Consider the following 17863-nt stretch of genomic DNA (forward strand, 5'->3'; position numbering starts at 1 on the left):
AGCACCAAAGGAGGTCTCGCTCCAACTGACAGTCATGTAACACCGACCCTTCCACTCAGGTTCCCTCATTTGAATGTACATCGGTTGGGGGACACAAGGCACAAGCCCTAGTCTTTCAAACTTGGCACAGATTTCCTACTCTAAAGATGAGAGTTGTTCAGAACGCCCTATATTTTGGAAGGGGGGGGGCATCTTATATATTGCCAGAACACATTTTTTCATAATGGTCTTAAACTAGGGACTTCTTTCAAGGTATTAAATAAAATTAGTATCACTTTTAAAAACCCATTTTGAGGAATCACACTTTTACTATTAACAAGAGGAGAAATCACGCTGTTGGCAGCAGAACAAAGCATTTGCAAATCCACTCCAGGTTAAACCTCCAATTCGGAAGCTCTAATTCTGGAAGAGTAATGGATCAGACACCAAAGAATACGGGTTTTGTTGCTGTTTGCAGAGGGTATCTTACTTCTATTCTCTGTTTCCAGGAAATCAAACACGAACACATCATAAACTGAATTTTTTTTGCAGCCAGGCAGGGAGTTACACACTTAAGTAAACTTTTACTACTTAAAAAACAAAAAAGAACGACTACGACAAATACTGAGTGCCATCCACTCAAGCAGGGGATCTGGAAGAAGATAGCAATGGAGTTAACAAAGAGGTATTGTCAGTTTAGGGTTCTGCTACACATCCTTAATAGTAATATACTTTTTTTTTAAAGGAAGAGGAGGGGTGGAGCATGATGCAACGCCTTGAATGTCGAGTGCGAGGGTCTCCAGGCAGCAAGGGGTCCTTTGATCAAGAAAATCCAATTATTTGTGTATATACATTTCCCACATAGTGATTACTTCATTAATTGTCCCGCCTTTATCTCCTCCCTTCCCATCCCCCCCAATAATCAGTTCTTTTATCCAGACCAACAAACACACCATAGGAGCTTTGTGGATTCAAAGGATTTGCTTTCGCTTCTGAAAGAGCCGCTATTCTTTGATGATTGGGTAGCGGCAAACTTCAAAGCCATAAATCTTCTTTCTGACTGGCTGGCGGCCCAGCAAAGTCCTTATCAAATTCTTGGAGGTGATCCTGGTGTAGTCAGACAGTCCGCGGAGATCGCGATGCGCCTGGGCTGGCTGTCTAGTTAAGGGGGAGCTCGGTGGGACGGGCGAAGGCGAGATCAGACAGGGGGAGAAAGGAAGGAGAAAGAGAGAAGGAAACTGGGCAGTTTTTCAGCTTCCCCTTGGCGACTCCATGCCGCGGCATTGCCCCCCTGGCCTCTCCTTCCCCCAGACGCGGTAGCCATGGCCGCAGTGGCCGTCCTGCGGAACGATTCGCTGCAGGCGTTTCTTCAGGTCAGTCTCCACTCCAGCTCAAGTGGGTTCAACGGGGTGCGTTAAAATAAACCAATGCAACCGGGGCATATTTGAGTGCCCAGGTGAGACAAGATTGGAGGGAGGCCACCAACTTGGGGCAAGTTGCTCGGACTGGGCGGGCAGGCTAGTGGGGGCACCCCTAAAATAGGCCTCTGGGGAAGCAGGCTGAGTGAACCGCTAGACCGGCAGGTACCGTACCTGACCTCTTTGGACTTTTCTTTTTTGAACTGAACTTTGGAAAGCTTCTAGACTGAGAAGAAACTTCTTTGCTTAGAAATACCCGCCTGGTGCACACTGGAGGGATCGCCCCGTTCTCAAAAGAGAAAAGAGAGCTTCGGCTATTGGGCGGTATAGAAATAAATAAATAAATAAACAAACAAACAAATAATAAAACTTTTTCTCTGCGGCGCGCGATTGCATCCAAGCCTCGCTCCCCAGCGCCGGCCCAACTCATTGGAAGTACTCCAGAGCGAGCGGCAGGCTGGGAAGGAAGAGACCGCTGGGCGCGAGGGTGACTTCGAGCGCGCTTCGCTTGAGAGGCTGCCGAGCTGACACCGATCTAAAGAGGGAGGGAATGGGATCGGGGCGTGTTGGGGGCTGCGCGATGCTGCCTCCAGGCAATCCTTCTTAAGCAGACGGAGGGGGCTGTTTTTCTGAAAAACTTCCCCGCCCATGTGCTCAGCAACTGGTGCTTTGTGACTAGTGGTAAAGTTTTTGAGAGGCTGCCTGCCTGGTACCGAGAGAAGGGGGTGGTAAGTGGCTGCGTCGCAGCAACGGGGCGGGGACGAAGCCAGGCGGCCTGGGCTGGGCAGAGGCGACTAACTGTCTCTCTCCGTCTCCCCCCTGCCGCAGGATCGCACTCCGAGCGCCTCCCCCGACTTGGCCAAGCACTCGCCCCTGGCCCTCCTGGCCGCCACCTGCAGCCGGATCGGGCAGCCGGGCGGGTCGGGCGCCCCTTCGGACTTCCTGCAGGTCTCCTACGAGCCGAGCCTGGGCTCCCCGTCCAGGATCTTCCACCCGTGGAGCAGCGAGATGCCGGCCCACTCGCCGGGCGGCCTGCCGCCCCCACCGCCCAGCCTGGGGCTCACCCCGCAGCCGGCCTTCGGGGGCGGCCACGAGCTGCCGCTGACGCCCCCGGCCGACCCCTCGTACCCCTACGAGTTCTCGCCAGTCAAGATGCTGCCGCCGCCGATGGGCGGGCTCTCCTCCGGCTGCCCGCCGCCCGCCTACGTGCCCTACGCCGCCCAAGCGGCCCTCCCGCCGGGCTATTCCAACTTGCTGCCCCCGGCGGCCCAGCCCTGCAGGCAGCTCTCGCCGGCGCCCGACGACCTCCCGTGGTGGAGCATCCAGCAGGCGGCGCCGGGCCCGGGCGCCTGCGCACACCGCTTCGCGGCCGCCGCGGGTGGCCTGCAGCGCGGGCTGGTGTTGGCCCCCTCCGAGCTGGCGCAGTACCAGACGCAGCTGGCCGCGCTGCTGCACCCCAAGGCGCCCCTGGCGGCCACGGCCAGGAGGTGCCGCCGCTGCCGCTGCCCCAATTGCCAAGCGGCGGCCGGCAGCGGCCCCGACGCCGCCGCGGAGCCCGGCAAGAAGAAGCAGCACGTGTGCCACATCCCCGGCTGCGGCAAGGTGTACGGCAAGACGTCGCACCTCAAGGCGCACCTGCGCTGGCACACGGGCGAGCGGCCCTTCGTGTGCAACTGGCTCTTCTGCGGCAAGAGCTTCACGCGCTCCGACGAGCTCCAGCGGCACCTGCGGACTCACACGGGCGAGAAGCGCTTCGGCTGCGCCGAGTGCGGCAAGCGCTTCATGCGCAGCGACCACCTCGCCAAGCACGTCAAGACGCACCAGAACAAGCTGCTCAAGGCCGGAGCGCCGGGCAGCGGCCACGCGTGCGCAGTCAAACGAGAGGCGCCGCGGGACATGTGACCTGCCGCGGGGACTCCCCCAGCCCGGCCTTGGCTTGGCGAAGGGGTCGTCCTGGGCCTGGTGTGCCCCGCAGGAGCCCCGCAGCCTCCCCTGGCAGATTCGCGACCTAGATTCCGTTGGGGCTTGTTTGGAGCAGAGCAGTTCTCCTGTCGAGGAAGGGTCTGGGGAACCCCACTGTGGCAAACCTAGAAATTTCTGGGATGAACCGAGAGGCGGAGACGGGGCTACATTTCATAGGGGCCATACGTGAACGCCGTTTGAAGGGAGCCCCAGGCCCACCTGGGAAACCTCGCACGAAAATGGCGGGCCATGTTTGGAGGCTTGTAGGAGATGTGATCCCTTTCAAGGAGCAGGTGCACGTTCGCGGCTTTAGCCGATCCAAGAGCGGTATGCCTCCGGGGATACCCTCTGCTAGTTTGTATGGATTTGGATCTTCAGCCGAGGAGATCCCAGCCCTCTGGGACCGAAAGCCTGGCCTGAATATCAGGAGGTGATCTCAGTTGGTGAACAGAAGTGGAGCGTTGAAGCCCCGCTCTAACCTTGGAAGTCTGCTCTGTGGGGTTGAGTCTTGTGAAGGATGCTCTTTCTCCGGATGTTTTTTGTTTGTTTTTGCTCCAGAGTGAAGATGTTCTGGGATCCCATCACTGATCAGGCTCCCCCAAAGGATGAGGTCCACAGTGCCAGGTGTCTGCAGCACCAGAGGGTTGACTTCAGTTCCACCCCCATTTGGAAACATCTGATCAGCGTGGGTTGGATTACTGTTTTAAATAGAAACAGCAGCAGCATTCGCCTGGTTATGGAGGGTCTGGCTCCTCTCATTATTAAAATTTCTCATCTGTCTTTAGGGGGGGAAAACCAGCCTTTTGTGTACAGCTTATTTAATAGCTTTGTTTGAATAAAAATGTTTTTCCCTACCCCCTTGTCCTTGGCTCCATGTGGGGGCTGCAGCATGAGATGTTTCTGTAAAGCGACCTGCAATGCAACTGCAGCGTGAAAATAAATACATTAACACTGGGGTCATATTGGGAAGATCCCACTGAGTCGGTTTCATTTGATCTTTTCTTTCTTCTGAAGGCTTTACAAAATACCCTGGTCTGAAGGCAGGCCATTTTAAGTGTTTGTTTAGCCCAAACAAACCAATCCCCCATTTATTCAGTGAGTGCCCCATTAGTTTGAACCACAGTCTGCATCTTATTAAATTTTCTCAGCTTTTCCACAGCAATGCAAAGATCACTAAGTTTCCCATTGTGGAATATATTGTGATCCAGGGGGAAGTCTGACTTCTTCCTGACTTCATTAATTATTTCTGGAAGCTCTTGCTGATCAGGGTTATAACACTCAAACATGACAAGAGCATAGTACTGTGTTTATTAGTTGCAGCACAATTAAAAACTGCAGGGTAAATAATACTTGATTCAAAAGTGGGAACAGAGATGCATTATGATAGTTCCTTATGTAGAAGAAGTGTATGTTCAGTTCTTAAATCAGTAGATTTACGTAATGGGAACTATCAAGCCAAAGTTTAAGTATTTTTAACTTCCACTAAATTAAGTGGGACATAGAAGTGCTTAACTTTAGCTGGATCCTCTTTAATGTTTAAAAAACTGCATATACCTGCTGAATTAGAAAAAAACATACATGGCAGTTTGATACAATAGACCTGTTTTATCAATTTCCTGGGTCATTTATGTTCAACCTACCACACTGCTAAAGTTGTTTCACATTTTAATTGTTTCCCAGCTTTAAATGGGAAAAGGTAGAAAAGAGAAGGATTGTTTTTCTTATCCTGATTCCAGAGTTAGGCTGCAATCTTATGCAGTATGCACACTTTCCTGGGAGTATGTCTCATTGAACTCAATGGGACTTCTGAGTAGACATGTATAGAATTTTGCTGTTAATTTCCAAGGCTGTGAATTTTATTTCTGCATTCTAAACATTTATCAAAGAAGTAGCACCAAATAAGTGCTCATCTTGTAAAACATGTTTGGTCACTGGCAGAATTAAACTCTGTACATTTGCATAAATATAAATACAAAAATAAAATTCCATATTCTTGAAAAAAAAAATTGTCAACTACCCTTTAAAATAAAGAATTTGCTACAAATCAATGTGCATTCTCATTTCAAGTGTGGTGGGGGGAGTGGAGTTTTCTGAAACTGGATAAAATTAATGTTTACACTATGAACTTTATATTCCATTCCTACTATACTTTTGAAATCAGGTTTTGTTGATATCAGCTTCAATGTGAATTGCTTTAGGACTGGAGTGTTCATAGATATTACCACTCAAAATAGAGCAGTGTAATTGTGTTTGTAGTTTACATTTGGCAAAATTTATCATTAAGAAGCTGGATCCATACTCTGCTTCATATTTAGACTTGAAAGCAGCAGTCATAGAATAACGTCAGCAGGAATATTATGGAAAAACTTATCTCTGGACTTGCATTTATTCTCCACTGCATATTACAGATTGTATAGACATAGTGACTGTAGCTTTTGCAGATACTCTTTTGGGGATTGATTATTAACTGATTGTTTCATGGTTGCATAGTTTTACATACTGTAACATCAGTAAAATATATGTAAATCTTATTTCTTACAGATAGTACAAAATATATGGTTAGGTTTTTTAAAGTGGGAATTTGGAAATGCAATCTGTTTGAGGTTATGGTAGTTAACCTTGAAAAAATGGATTTTAAAATCAAGAATAAGCCATGAAAATGCCTGTAGAGAGAGGTGCTATTCTTCTTAGTCTGTATCAGTGAACTATTTCCCCTGTCTAGAACATACATCAGATTAACTGGGTTATTTGGATTTTATATTATTTTGTAACTGCTTTCTAAGGAGCTATTATTGTCTGCAATGCAAGTACTTTAGATTAAACAGGTTGTGGGCCAAGTTTTTATTTAAAATCTTATGGTAGCCTTTTCTTCTGTGCTGAGTTTAAACTTTCCTGTTAGAGGATAAGTTACCAGTACATCATCCCAGGGGCTTATTTTCAAGCATACGTGCTTAGGATTGTGTTAGAAATGCAGAATCAATTTAGTTGGAAATATTTAGGAGGAATAGTATTCTGAATTTTATGTAATTTGCTTAGCTCCAATTACAGTACTGGCAAATGGTTTTGGTAACTGCAATGTGCATAGAGAAGATTATGCATTACTGTTGCCGTTATAGAAGAGCCACTTAAAGAAATAATATAGTATTGGTAGCATTGGGTAAAAAAAAATAGAGATCAAGAGAAGTATGTATGCTAGACCTAAATATTTCTGACTTTGGTAGAAGTTTCATTAGATTAGCTGCACTGATGGACTGTTACCCCTTTCAAACCCAATAACTTGATTAAATTCTATTGTGCCAAATAGAGCAAAGGTTGGTGTCAGTGACACTCTACCATGGCTTTTTCTAATTGTTCTGTTAAGTAAAGGATGGATTGTAATTGGATTATAAAATTAGTTTGTTCCATTGTCTAATCAAGCATGGATCAGAGTGAATGAATTTTTATATATTTTACTGTACTTTTTAGAGTCAAGGATTGATTCATGATTAGCTCATTGATCATTTTTTAAAGTAGATAGGGAACATAATCATTCATTTGATACATTACAATATATTCTAATTAGGATATTCTGTTTTAATTCACTTTTCATGATTGGTTTATATGATTTGATGTACATACTAGGGAGTAATCCCCTTTGTATAAACATCCACTAGGTTGCACTGTAAGGCTGCAGTCCTATACCCACTTTCCTGGGAGTAAGCACTATTAAACTCAATGGGACTTATTTCTGAGCAGACATGCATAGGATTGCATTGTAAATTACTCATCAGGGACATGATTCAATCAAAATAAACTACATGTATGTCCTATTTTTTACGTTTTAAGCACAAGACTTAACTCTCCTATTGAACTGAATGGGACCTAAAAGTGTTTTAACTTAGTCTGGATTGTGCCCCACATTTTTAAATACATAGCACAACAGTAATATAAAATACGAATGCTCCAGCTCTTACACAGGAGAATGGACAGTTATGTATCGGTAATGCATACAAACCTTCATCTGTCTTTGCTCATTCTCTGAAACCAGCCAATGAAGAACAGTGATCTGCATCAATTTTGTATTCCTCAAATGGAGCAGTTGTACACTTTTTAAAAAGTCGGTGCTTTACAGACTCTTAAGAGCAATTCTGATCTTGGTCTGATCTAAATGGTACATCTTGGAATAACACATATCCTGTAGTTGGTTGGTTTATATTTTATTCAATAACAACAACAACAACAACAATAATAATATAATAATAATAAAAAATGAAGGCCTGGGTCTGCTTCCCATGTTATAATAGGTCCACAGTACAGACCTCGGTTAAGCATTCACTAAAGCTATAGGCCTGAATCTAGCTAAAGTTAATGGAGACTTGATCTCACTGAAACCATTGCAACAAGTCACAAGCAGCTAACTTAAATCATATTGTTGTCAATGGGACAGTCACCACTAACTTTAGCTGGATCATGCCTGTAGTGTTTGAAGTGGATACATGCCTTCCCCTCCCCACTTAGAGTAGAGCATGGAAACCTTGGTGCTGAATCCATGGCATGTGTATGTGTTTTCAAGTTGTTGTGGGTACACAGTGCAGATGTATAAATAATAATTAAAATGGCAGCATATGAAGCAGCCCATACACTGGCAGGGTTTCAATACATTGCTTTGAAAGGTTTTTCATATTTCTGCAATATTGGGTACACAATCTTAAGAGAAAGTTAGGTACACTCACCACATTCCAGTAAAAGCTTAAGTCTGTAATCCTAAGCATATTTACAGGGAAGTAAATCCAGTAGACGTAATGGTATTTATTTCTGAGTAATATGGATAGGGTCAGGCTGCCAAGTCCCATTGATTTCAGTAGAACTGAATGTGTCTAACTTCCTTGGAGAGAAAAGAACCTGCTTATATATTTTCTGCTGGCTTTTCATCATTAAGACCGAAATCATAGCAGTCTTGCTTCAACTTGATCCAAGGAAGGAAATACACATATATCATCCTATGTCTACTCAGAAGTAAAGTCTGTTAAGTTCAATGGGACTTGCGCTCAGGTACGTGTGGATAAGACTGCAGCTTCTGTTAGGCATACAACATAGGAAAGAGAACAGAGAATCAATGAAATGAAAGCATGAAGCCAGCAGCAAGAAACACTGATCAGCTGCAAGCCACCAATATGAGAAATTTATGTTTAGGTTGGTAATACAAAAGGAACACCCAGCATATTCAGACCATAGAAAATACCCAAAAGTAATCCTGTTTCTGACGTGACATTCCCAAACACAAGTACACCAGAAGTTCTTTCTCTATACTGCTTTCATACTTTGGCATAATTGGACATCAATGATCACTACTATATCCAGTTATGTAGAAACAGCATATCAATAAAAGCAGGAACATTAGAACTTAATGGAGAATGAAACACTGGCGCAGGCTGCAATCCTCTATGCAGTTTCCTGGGAGTAAATACCATTGAACTCCGTGGGAATTACTTTTGAGTAGACGTAGAATTGTGTAGTTACACAAGGCTTTGCATTGGCTTGGTCTTTTTGTCTTGGCAACCAATGTTTTCTCTTTGCTTGCTAATCCACTTCTTTTCCTGCACTGAGTATTATGCCAAATAAGGAGGATTCAGAAATAGTCATAAATCACCAGTTGGAGAAGAAAAGTGTGTGAGTGTGTAAGAGAATATCTTTGCACATTATGCCTTTGATAAATCTTTATTTGCAGTTTCTGGTATTTGAGAAGAAAAACACTTGAAAAGTAAATTATATTTTGAATATTCAGTACAGATTTGAAGTTCTTAACTTACTGTTAGGGGAACACTGGTGGTGATGTAAATGATCTAAAGGCTCCTGATATACTAATAGCACAATTGATATACTAATATTGATATACTAATATTGATATACTAATATTGATATACTAATAGCACAATTGATGAAGTGCTTCTGCTGAATGCTGTGGGATGATTTTTTTTATACAATACAAGATATAAACCTCAGTGTCCTTAAGTTATTTCATGGGGTACTTTTAGCATTTTTATATATGCTGCCTCCTGAGGATTCACTCGACACTATTCTGTCATTTCTTTTTGTCAACGCACAATTTCCATTAATCTCTTGAAACATTCCATTTTGCACGTTTGATATTTGCGCTGTTAGCATGGCATAGTTTTACTGAGCTAGATGAGTTGCTGCAGGCAGGATTTCCCCCCCACCCCACCCCGCCCCGCCCCGCCCCGCCCCCAGATTAGCTCAAAGATGAGAATCTTCGCTCACAATACATCCATCTCTCCATTGCTTAAAAAGTAAAACAAATGTTAGGCATGATATGTTGGTCTTCCAATATTTGATTGCATTGTTAGTAGCATCTCTGAATGTATGCATTATTATGCCCATATTTATAACGGAACTTGCCTGTGAGTGAGCATATCCATACATGAGACATCAACATTTGTGCTTCAGTTGGTTTATGATGTAAATGTAGAACCTGTTACCTAGTATGTATACGCCATGGATTGGATCCAGACTTAGTTGCACTTTGGTCTCATTGAAAACTGTGGAAAGATTTATGTGTTTGTTTGTTTGTTTATTAATTACATTTCTATATTGCCCAATAGCTGAAGCTCTCTGTGAACATCATAACAATTAATTTCAATGGGAACTAAGCGCAATTAAGTTAGACTAGATCCAATCCTATTTCTCTTTCATACTATTTCCTATTTTCATACTATTTCCTAATAACAACATTCAGATGCAGCACTAATACTGCCAGAGATGCTCAACTGTGGCTTTTAATGTCGTCTAACAATGTCTGTGGGCTGCAGTCTAGCACAATTGACTTAAGTGCACCTAACTCAATTCTGGATTGTAATCAAAGCCTAGAAAGTAAAAAAAAAAAAAAAAAAAAGTCTCTTAGAAACAGTCTATGCCAGGTGGGGGAACTTTTTTCTGTCTAGGGCTGCTTTTTGTCCAGGGCTGCTTCCACAACAAATCAATTGTTGTGAACATCCCAGAGAGCTTTGACTATTGGGCAGTATAGAAATGTAATTAATTAATTAATTAACAAATCTTTTCACAGTTTTCAATAGTGCAACTAAATCTGGATCCAACCCATTGAATATACATACTAGCTAACAGGTTACACATGCCAATAATGGGTGGAGCAGAAGCCAGTTGTGGGCAGGGTCAGAGCCAAAGAAGATGGGGTTATCCCCATTTCTCTTTTTCTTCCTTCCTTTCCCACCCAGGAGCTGCTAGGAGAGAGACTGATAACTTTGGCCAGAGGTCTGAACTGATCACTTGCATAGGGTTTCAGAAATCAGGCTGAGGGTCACATATGGCCCTAAGGCCACAGGCTGCCCAGTCCTAGTTACATGTTATGTTCTGGAGATCACTGGAAACTGCCTCCACATGACTGTAATTTTGCTATGTGGTTTCCCACTTCCTCATTATATGGAATTTTACTTTGCCAGTATTACTACGCCAGTGAAGGAGTAGAATGGAGACCTGCCACACGATGAGAAAAATGAAAAGTAGAGATCTTACTACTCAATATGGCCACCACCATGGGGGTAAGTTGCCATGCAACAACAGTCTCCATCAGTCTCTGCACGATAAACTTAATGTGTAGACCAACACTGCATATTGTCAAGTACGGGCTTGTAAAGGCTTGTCCAAAGTACATTCCACCACCCCCAAAAACAAAGTTGGTGAAACAAAGTCAATGTTAACAAGAGATTATTAAGTTCTGTAGCACTCTTTAGTTTGCCAAGTCATTTGCAATCTTCACTTTATTCATCAATGAATAATGTTATTCATCAACAACCCTATGGGGTAGAATACATACAGATGCACACACAACTGAAGCTGGAATGACTTGTCCAAGATCACCTTGTGACTACCCAGCAGGAATGGAATTTGAATTTAGGTCTTTAATTTAGCCAAAAAAGTCCAACACTATCTTTTAGGCCAGGGGTGAGCAACTTGTAGCCCTCTAAATCTTTTGGCCTACAACTCCTGTCCCCCCCCCCCCTACACACACACACCATTGGCTATGCCAGCTAGGGCTGATGGGAGTTGTAAGCCAAAACTCCTCTAACGTGCCTATTTTTCCCTTCTTTATAATATGAATCAGATCCTCTGCTGTTCATACGCAGCTACTCCTAGATAAGTGTGTTTAGGATGGCAGCCTTATGCCCTTTTAATTTCTGTGTGTCTACTCTAAGTATGACTAACAGTGCAATCCCAGTATGTACGCCTACTGGGAAGTAAGTCGCATGAAGTTCAATCGGACTTACTCCCAGGTAAGTGTGTACAGGATGGCAGCCTTAATATGGTTCCAACCTGTTATTGCTACGATTATAGTTGTTACTGTATATGTGTTTAGTTTGAAACAAGATCCTACTTTTACACCTTTGGTACTACAATACACAAATAGCTGTGTTGCAGTGAACTCATTTTCTCTGTTTTTACAATAAAATAGAATGTATTTTGCTATTTGAAAATAGCAGCAGGGCAGGGCTGATTGTAGCAAAAACAGCTGGGTGTGTGTGTTCCAGTGCTAAGCCATACTGTGGAGGAGCTACATTCCGGCCGGTATGCCATGATCTCTTGATATTCTCTGTTCCCTGCACTCACCATGCTCTACTGGCCCCCTTTTCCTCCTGTTTTTGTAATCTCACATTATGATTTACCTTGCTCCTACCAGTATTTTAAATATCTCTTCTAAGTGGGAATCTTGTTCTTGCTTCCTTGAATACAAGGAAAAGGCTGCCATCTTCTGAGCAAAGAAGCAGGATGGCGGTGGGAGGAAGGGAGAAGAACACCAGAGGGGATTAGAGCCTAAAACAGGGTGGGGAACTTCTTTCAGTCCACCTGCCAAATTCTGTTTCGGAGAAGCTCTTGGGGAATGCATTCCAGTGGTAGGTGGGGCTGAAGACAAAGGGAGCAGGGTCAAAATACCAGCATATTCCAGTTTAAAGCTCTTACTGCCAGTAACTAAGACTTAGTAGAGGGATTTCAACCTTTTGGAATAGACCTGGGAAATCACCACAATATTGCTGATCAGGGGGAGCAGGCGGGGCCAGGGGAAGTGGGTAGGGCCATCTGAGGAATCCTGAAGGGCCAGATTGGGACCTGAAGAGGGCTAAATTTGGCCCCTGGGCCTGAGATTCCCCACGCCTAACCTAAAATAACATGGACACCATATCACTATTCAATAAGTATGCTATATCAAGGAACTATCTGTTTAGGTCCTTACTGGTGTATAGCATCCTTTAGCAAAGCTAGGCCTGAAAGTTACATCTACTATTTCTTCATATGTTATCACCTACCAACCAACTAAACCTGTTTAGTATTGAACTTATTGCTTGATAAGAGGTATTGTACCTATAAAATAGGTACAGGAGACAATTTTGTGCACTAGTCACTAGATGTATACTGAATTTGCTCCAAATTTAGTAGAATATTATCTGAATTGACCTATCTGGTAAGAATACCACCTTTCATGTTATTAGTGAAACAAGTTCACTAATATATAAATTCTGAAAACAATTGTATGTCAGCGTTAGATTTATATCTAGATTTAGATCTATAGTGTATAGGAATGCAAATATAAAAACGAGTTCTTTTTTTTCCTAAGTAAAATGTATTTTGGAGTTAAGATTTCCAAAATTATTTGGTGTAGCAGTTGCCAGACCTCATAAAAGTGTCTCGTTCGTGCTCTTTCATACTCACTGTCCCTTTTTGAGAAGTACTTTCTCATATAATATAGAAAAACTATACCATTTTAAAAATCAGATACATGCTTTCACTTGTATATAATGATTTTGTGCCTTTCAGGAATGTGTTAATAATGGGATTACATATTAGCTCAAAGAGAAGATGATTTTTTCTAATATTAAGAATGTGTACACAAATATACATATGTACTTTGCTGGGGCTACCTTGGATGAGGATTTACAAAATATAATCTTCCATTCTCACAAAGCCTTAATATTATTAAATATCAGAAGTTGTGGATATTATTATTAGTTTTATTGCCACTCACTGAATAGATATCACATCTTTTGTATACTGTCACGCATGACAAATGTGCATATATCTTTTTGGCTGTGTACACGTGATATTGGGAAACCGAAGTTGATGGCAGGTAGCCACAATATGTACAGACATATGTACATTCAAGATGCATATTATAGTTTATATTTGGGGGAATACTTAGATAACTGAAGACAGGGGGAACCAATTTGACCCTCAAAAGGTTCCCATTTGGTCTGTAGGCTGCAGCACCTCTCCTGATTCCCTGAAATACCCATTTACAATTAACATTAGATGCTTCCTCTCTTGTGTGTGGAAACACAGGCACAAAGCTCTTTTGTGCATTCAGAGTCAAATTACACATTATTATAACTGAGTGGCCTTTATGCACTTTTTTCCCTTTGCTAAATAGCAGCCAAGCAAAATTGAGATCATGGCATGGAAAGAGAAGGAATTTAACCCTTTGTCCCTGCCATGGCTCTGATCCAAATCCCCCCCCCCACACACACACACACACAGCTGTCCTCAGGGCATATAGCCTATACATATTTACCTGGGAGTAAATCCCATTAAATGCAACAGGTCTTACCTCTGAATAGGCATGCATAGGATTGCTGTAAACATTGCCATCTGCTTGAATTTCAAAGAAATAAAAGGAGTGTTCTGTGTATACCAGCACTCAGATAAAATGGGACTTGCTTTTCACCATAATCTGCACACCCACTAATGCAGCAGTTTCACAGTGTTGACAGAGCAATTATATGGGCTAATGTAAGGGCATTGACTTTAAAGCTATACTGTTATGGCATGCCATTTTTGAAATGGTGAGGAACACTACACCTTTGACTTGATCAGATCTTGGAAAGGCCCTGGAGCAAAACAACTGCACCGACATAAAGACACATTCTCTCCTTTTTGTCAGCCAAAGAAAATTCTGAGGGCATGATCCTAAACACAATAACATAGAAGTAAATTTCACTGAAATTAATTGGAATTATTTCAAAACAGTGTGGCTTCCTCCAGAGTTTTGTGCTCAGAGTACACTACACACAGCTCTACTGAACAAGTGAGCTTTTCTGTGCACTGCAATGAACAGGAAGCTACATGTGTGCATCCCTTTCTGCTGATGGAGCTGCCATTGTAGTGAATAGAGAAGACCTCCTAGCCAGGAGAGCTCCGTGAGTACACCGGGGGTCCCTCAATATGCTCAAGGGTGGAGGATGAGATTTTATTCATGAGGCATTATATGAAAATGTACCTTCCAAAAGGTTCCCCAAGCAACTTTGTTGGGATGATCCCATAAACCTTCAATTGGATTTTGATGATTGCACGTTGCGCACATGACCTGTGCAACATATTTTCATGTTGCAAAGTCATGGGGGTCAACCACTCCATGACTGAGGTAAAATATTAAGGCAGAAATGATTGTTGTGTTGGGAACTGGTGGGGAACCTCTTTAGAGCTGAGGGTTGCATTTCCCTTGGGGGAAAGTTGTCAGGTGCCACATGCCAGTGGTGGAAGGGGGCATCATGACAATGGTCAGTCAGTCAAGCACCAGCCCTCCATGACAGTTCACTGGAGAGATGCCTCTGCCTCTCATTCTCTCTTCTTCTCTGCCACCACTCCTAGTTAACCCATGCTGTGGCAGGCAGGCTTCCTTGGGTTCTAAAGGTATTCATGTGGGAGTAGGAAGATCGCAGACTATGCTCCCAGTCTCCTCTCGCCAAGCAATCACCCTTCCTTCCCTCCATTACTCAGTAAAGCATAAGTTAAACAGTCTAGGCAGCCATGGGTGAACAAGCCAACCCTTGGAGGTGTAAATAGAAATCTAATCCAGAGCCACAGCCGAGGAGGAAAGCAGCGAGCATATGAACAATAAAGATGAGAAAACAAAACCTAAAGACCAAGAGGCTGGAATTCCTTCGATCTATGTTGTGTGAGCTACCAGAGCCAAGAGACTTATATCAGGATCCTTGTGGCAATCAATAAAGTGTGTTGTGAGGGTCAAACATAGAAAAAGAGGGACAACTCCAAATGGGCATTGTGTCATGTTTTATGTTGTTTGATCAGGGTGATCTTGATGTATGGTGGGAACCCCACTGACCAATGTGTACAGGTTCATGGAGGGGCTCAAAGAGAAGAGCATCAGCCCTGTGTTTTACTTTGGGAAGGTGAGAATTGGCAAGGAAGCCAGGGTGGGCTGTGGTGTTCATGCAAACTGACCTACTGTGCAGATTGCAGCTAAGCTCAGAAAGAAGAACAGGGAAGTCTGAGGGGGGTGGCAGATGACGTTGGCATCCTTGCTCATCAAAAAGTGCCTGCGCTGCGTCCCTGTAAGTCCTGTCTCCACTACACTGATTCCGTGTCTCTCCAAAAAGCACGTCTTCCATCTCCAACCCCCTCTCCTCCACTTGCTTTTTGAAAAGGACCAGAAACTAGATGGTAATAGTGGAGCCACTGTGCAGAGCTGATTTTCCAGGAGGGCTTCAGAAAATGCACTACCTCTTCCAGAAGGAGCAGCAGCAGAGGTGGCTGCCTCAGAGGCCAGGTGACTGGATGGAAAGGCCCTGCAGGCTGAGGCCGGTCCACAGGCCACTGGTTCCCCAGCCATGATGTCAGGGAGGGGTGGAAAATGAGAATGTAGGGCAGGATTTGCAAACTCTCAGCGAGTCCTAATAAGCTGCTGATCTTATTAGGCTATAGTACTCCTCTAACGTGCCTATTTTCCCCTTCTTTATAATATGAATCAGATCCTCTGCTGTTCATACACAGCAGAAGGATGTGCTGGAAGGAACTGCTTGGAAAGGAAAATCTATTGTCACCACTTGCTCCTGACACCCCTCTGCAACACTCTGTGACCCCCCCACCCCCCAGTCTGTTCCAGAGGGTTGGGGAATCCCTAATGGCCTCAAAAATATCAGGGCTGAAACTCATTAGACTTTATTATCAATAAAGTAATATTTTCCAGCACCTTGAGGTGTGCTCTCTCTCTGGAGATCTGTGGTTGATGCTTTCCAGTTTGTCTATACACACCAACTCATTTTAAGAAAATAACAGCACAGTCTTATCCATCTCAACTAAGAAGTAAGTCCTATTAAGATCACTGGGGCTTACTCCCAGGTAAGTGTGTATAGGACTGCAGCCTTAACCTCTTTATCGAGGGATTTCTTTCAGTGATATTTAGAAGACTGCTCAGGAATGGACACACAGTGGGTTGCTCGGATCCTGATTTAGGTGCTTGCAACTGGGCTGGTGGAAGCAGACTTCCCCGCCCCCTCCCCCTACTGCAGCCCTGCTAGCCCCCTGAAAATACTACACAGAGAGTGGGGGGACCCTGCTGAATGGGGTGAGCTGGGGCACATAGGGAGAGGGGGATCCCTGAAAATTGGGTGCTGGCACTTTCTGTGAACTGAGTCCTTCTGTCAACAGAAGGCAGAACCTGGATCCAACCTGTCTTGTAGCTCATCCTGCAGGCAAGTTAGATGAGCTACAAGGTGCCCCAGCAGTCTTCCCCAAAACCACGGAAGGAAATCCATCAATAAAGAGACTGATTTTCTCAAAACGCATGAAGACATAACCACTTGTGCAGCTGTCTCTTTCTGTGTTAAAATGTCACCTCCCCCTTCCAATGCATGTACATGGATGGAGGCAGGGGATTCCCTATACCCCACCCCGCCCTGCCATGCTGCAGCTTGTCAGACGCAGTGTTAACATTTGCCTAAAGATGATGATGATGATGATGATTTTGGACTGCTCTTCTTGGTGCTGTTTCCTGGGGGGAAAACCCACGGGATCCTTTCAAACACAGTTACAGTTCAATGTTCTTTTTCATCACTGAATTGAATTTTTTGTTCTGGGGGGAAAAGTCGCCTTCCGCCTGACCATGTAAGGGCACAATCTTGCGCATGTTGAGACGGAAAAAAGTCCTGACGAATGCTGGGAGTTGTCGGTCTTTTTTCTGTCTCAACATGCATAGGATTGTGCCTTTCGTCTTCTCCAGCCGCGGGCGCCCCCGTAAGCTCCACTAAAACCGTCGCCCCACTATAGGTAGCAACAAAAGCTGTAGCTCAGGCTTCGTGATTGTCTCCTTCAGGGCGTAATCCTTTGCGTGTTGAGACGGAAAACACCCTCCAGCCAGCCATGCCGGGAGCCGGGCTTTTCCCTGCCTCCGCACGCATAGGCCTGCGCGCTCAGGCCGCTCCTCGCCGCCACTGCGTGAAGGAACCTTGTCGCTCCGGCCCAGCGTTCCAGCCGGCCTCCTTTTCTAGGCGGCTCCGAGCTCGCTAAGAGCTTGCTGTTGCTATGGTGACGTTGCGGCTGTCCGGCCCGGTGGACGCTGCATCGGCATTTTGACGCGAAACCGAGACTGAGTTTTTGTATTGGCGCGGTGAACGAGCCCACGCAGCCGGGCCACGCCATGAACAGGTAGTTATAATACGGTTTCCCCGCCGAGGGTCGAGCGCTTAAGGATACGGGGCAGTGCA

General features: G+C 44.4%; 2 protein-coding genes across 5 annotated transcripts in view; both read left to right on the forward strand.

Annotated features, from left to right (window-relative positions):
* The first annotated feature begins 1096 nt into the window (after window positions 1-1096).
* On the forward strand, window positions 1097-5405 carry SP5 (Sp5 transcription factor). Of its 2 annotated transcripts, none has more exons than XM_084812545.1 (2): window positions 1097-1352; window positions 2226-5405. In XM_084812545.1, the coding sequence occupies exons 1-2, from the start codon at window positions 1302-1304 to the stop codon at window positions 3297-3299; spliced, it is 1125 nt and encodes a 374-aa protein (XP_084668671.1). In that variant the 5' UTR covers window positions 1097-1301; the 3' UTR covers window positions 3300-5405. The 2 variants fall into 2 exon arrangements, with proteins under 2 accessions (XP_084668671.1, XP_084668679.1); XM_084812553.1 differs by having other exon boundaries at window positions 1098-2125; window positions 2226-5399.
* Window positions 5406-17327: 11922 nt separating this feature from the next.
* Window positions 17328-17863, forward strand: part of ERICH2 (glutamate rich 2) — a 41792-nt gene continuing 41256 nt past the window's right edge. The window contains exon 1 of one of the 3 annotated variants that reach the window (XM_084829745.1): window positions 17328-17804. Coding sequence is in view for 1 of the 3 variants with exons in the window: in XM_084829731.1 (XP_084685857.1) it covers window positions 17797-17804 (8 nt within the window). In the remaining 2 variants the exon portion in view is untranslated. The remainder of the gene's footprint in view (window positions 17805-17863) is intronic. The other 2 variants (XM_084829731.1, XM_084829739.1) reach the window with 2 other exon arrangements.

The sequence above is a fragment of the Heloderma suspectum genome, chromosome 1 (assembly GCF_057233095.1).
Source record: "Heloderma suspectum isolate Gila_16-S chromosome 1, 16-S_ref, whole genome shotgun sequence".
Taxonomy (NCBI): domain Eukaryota; kingdom Metazoa; phylum Chordata; class Lepidosauria; order Squamata; family Helodermatidae; genus Heloderma; species Heloderma suspectum.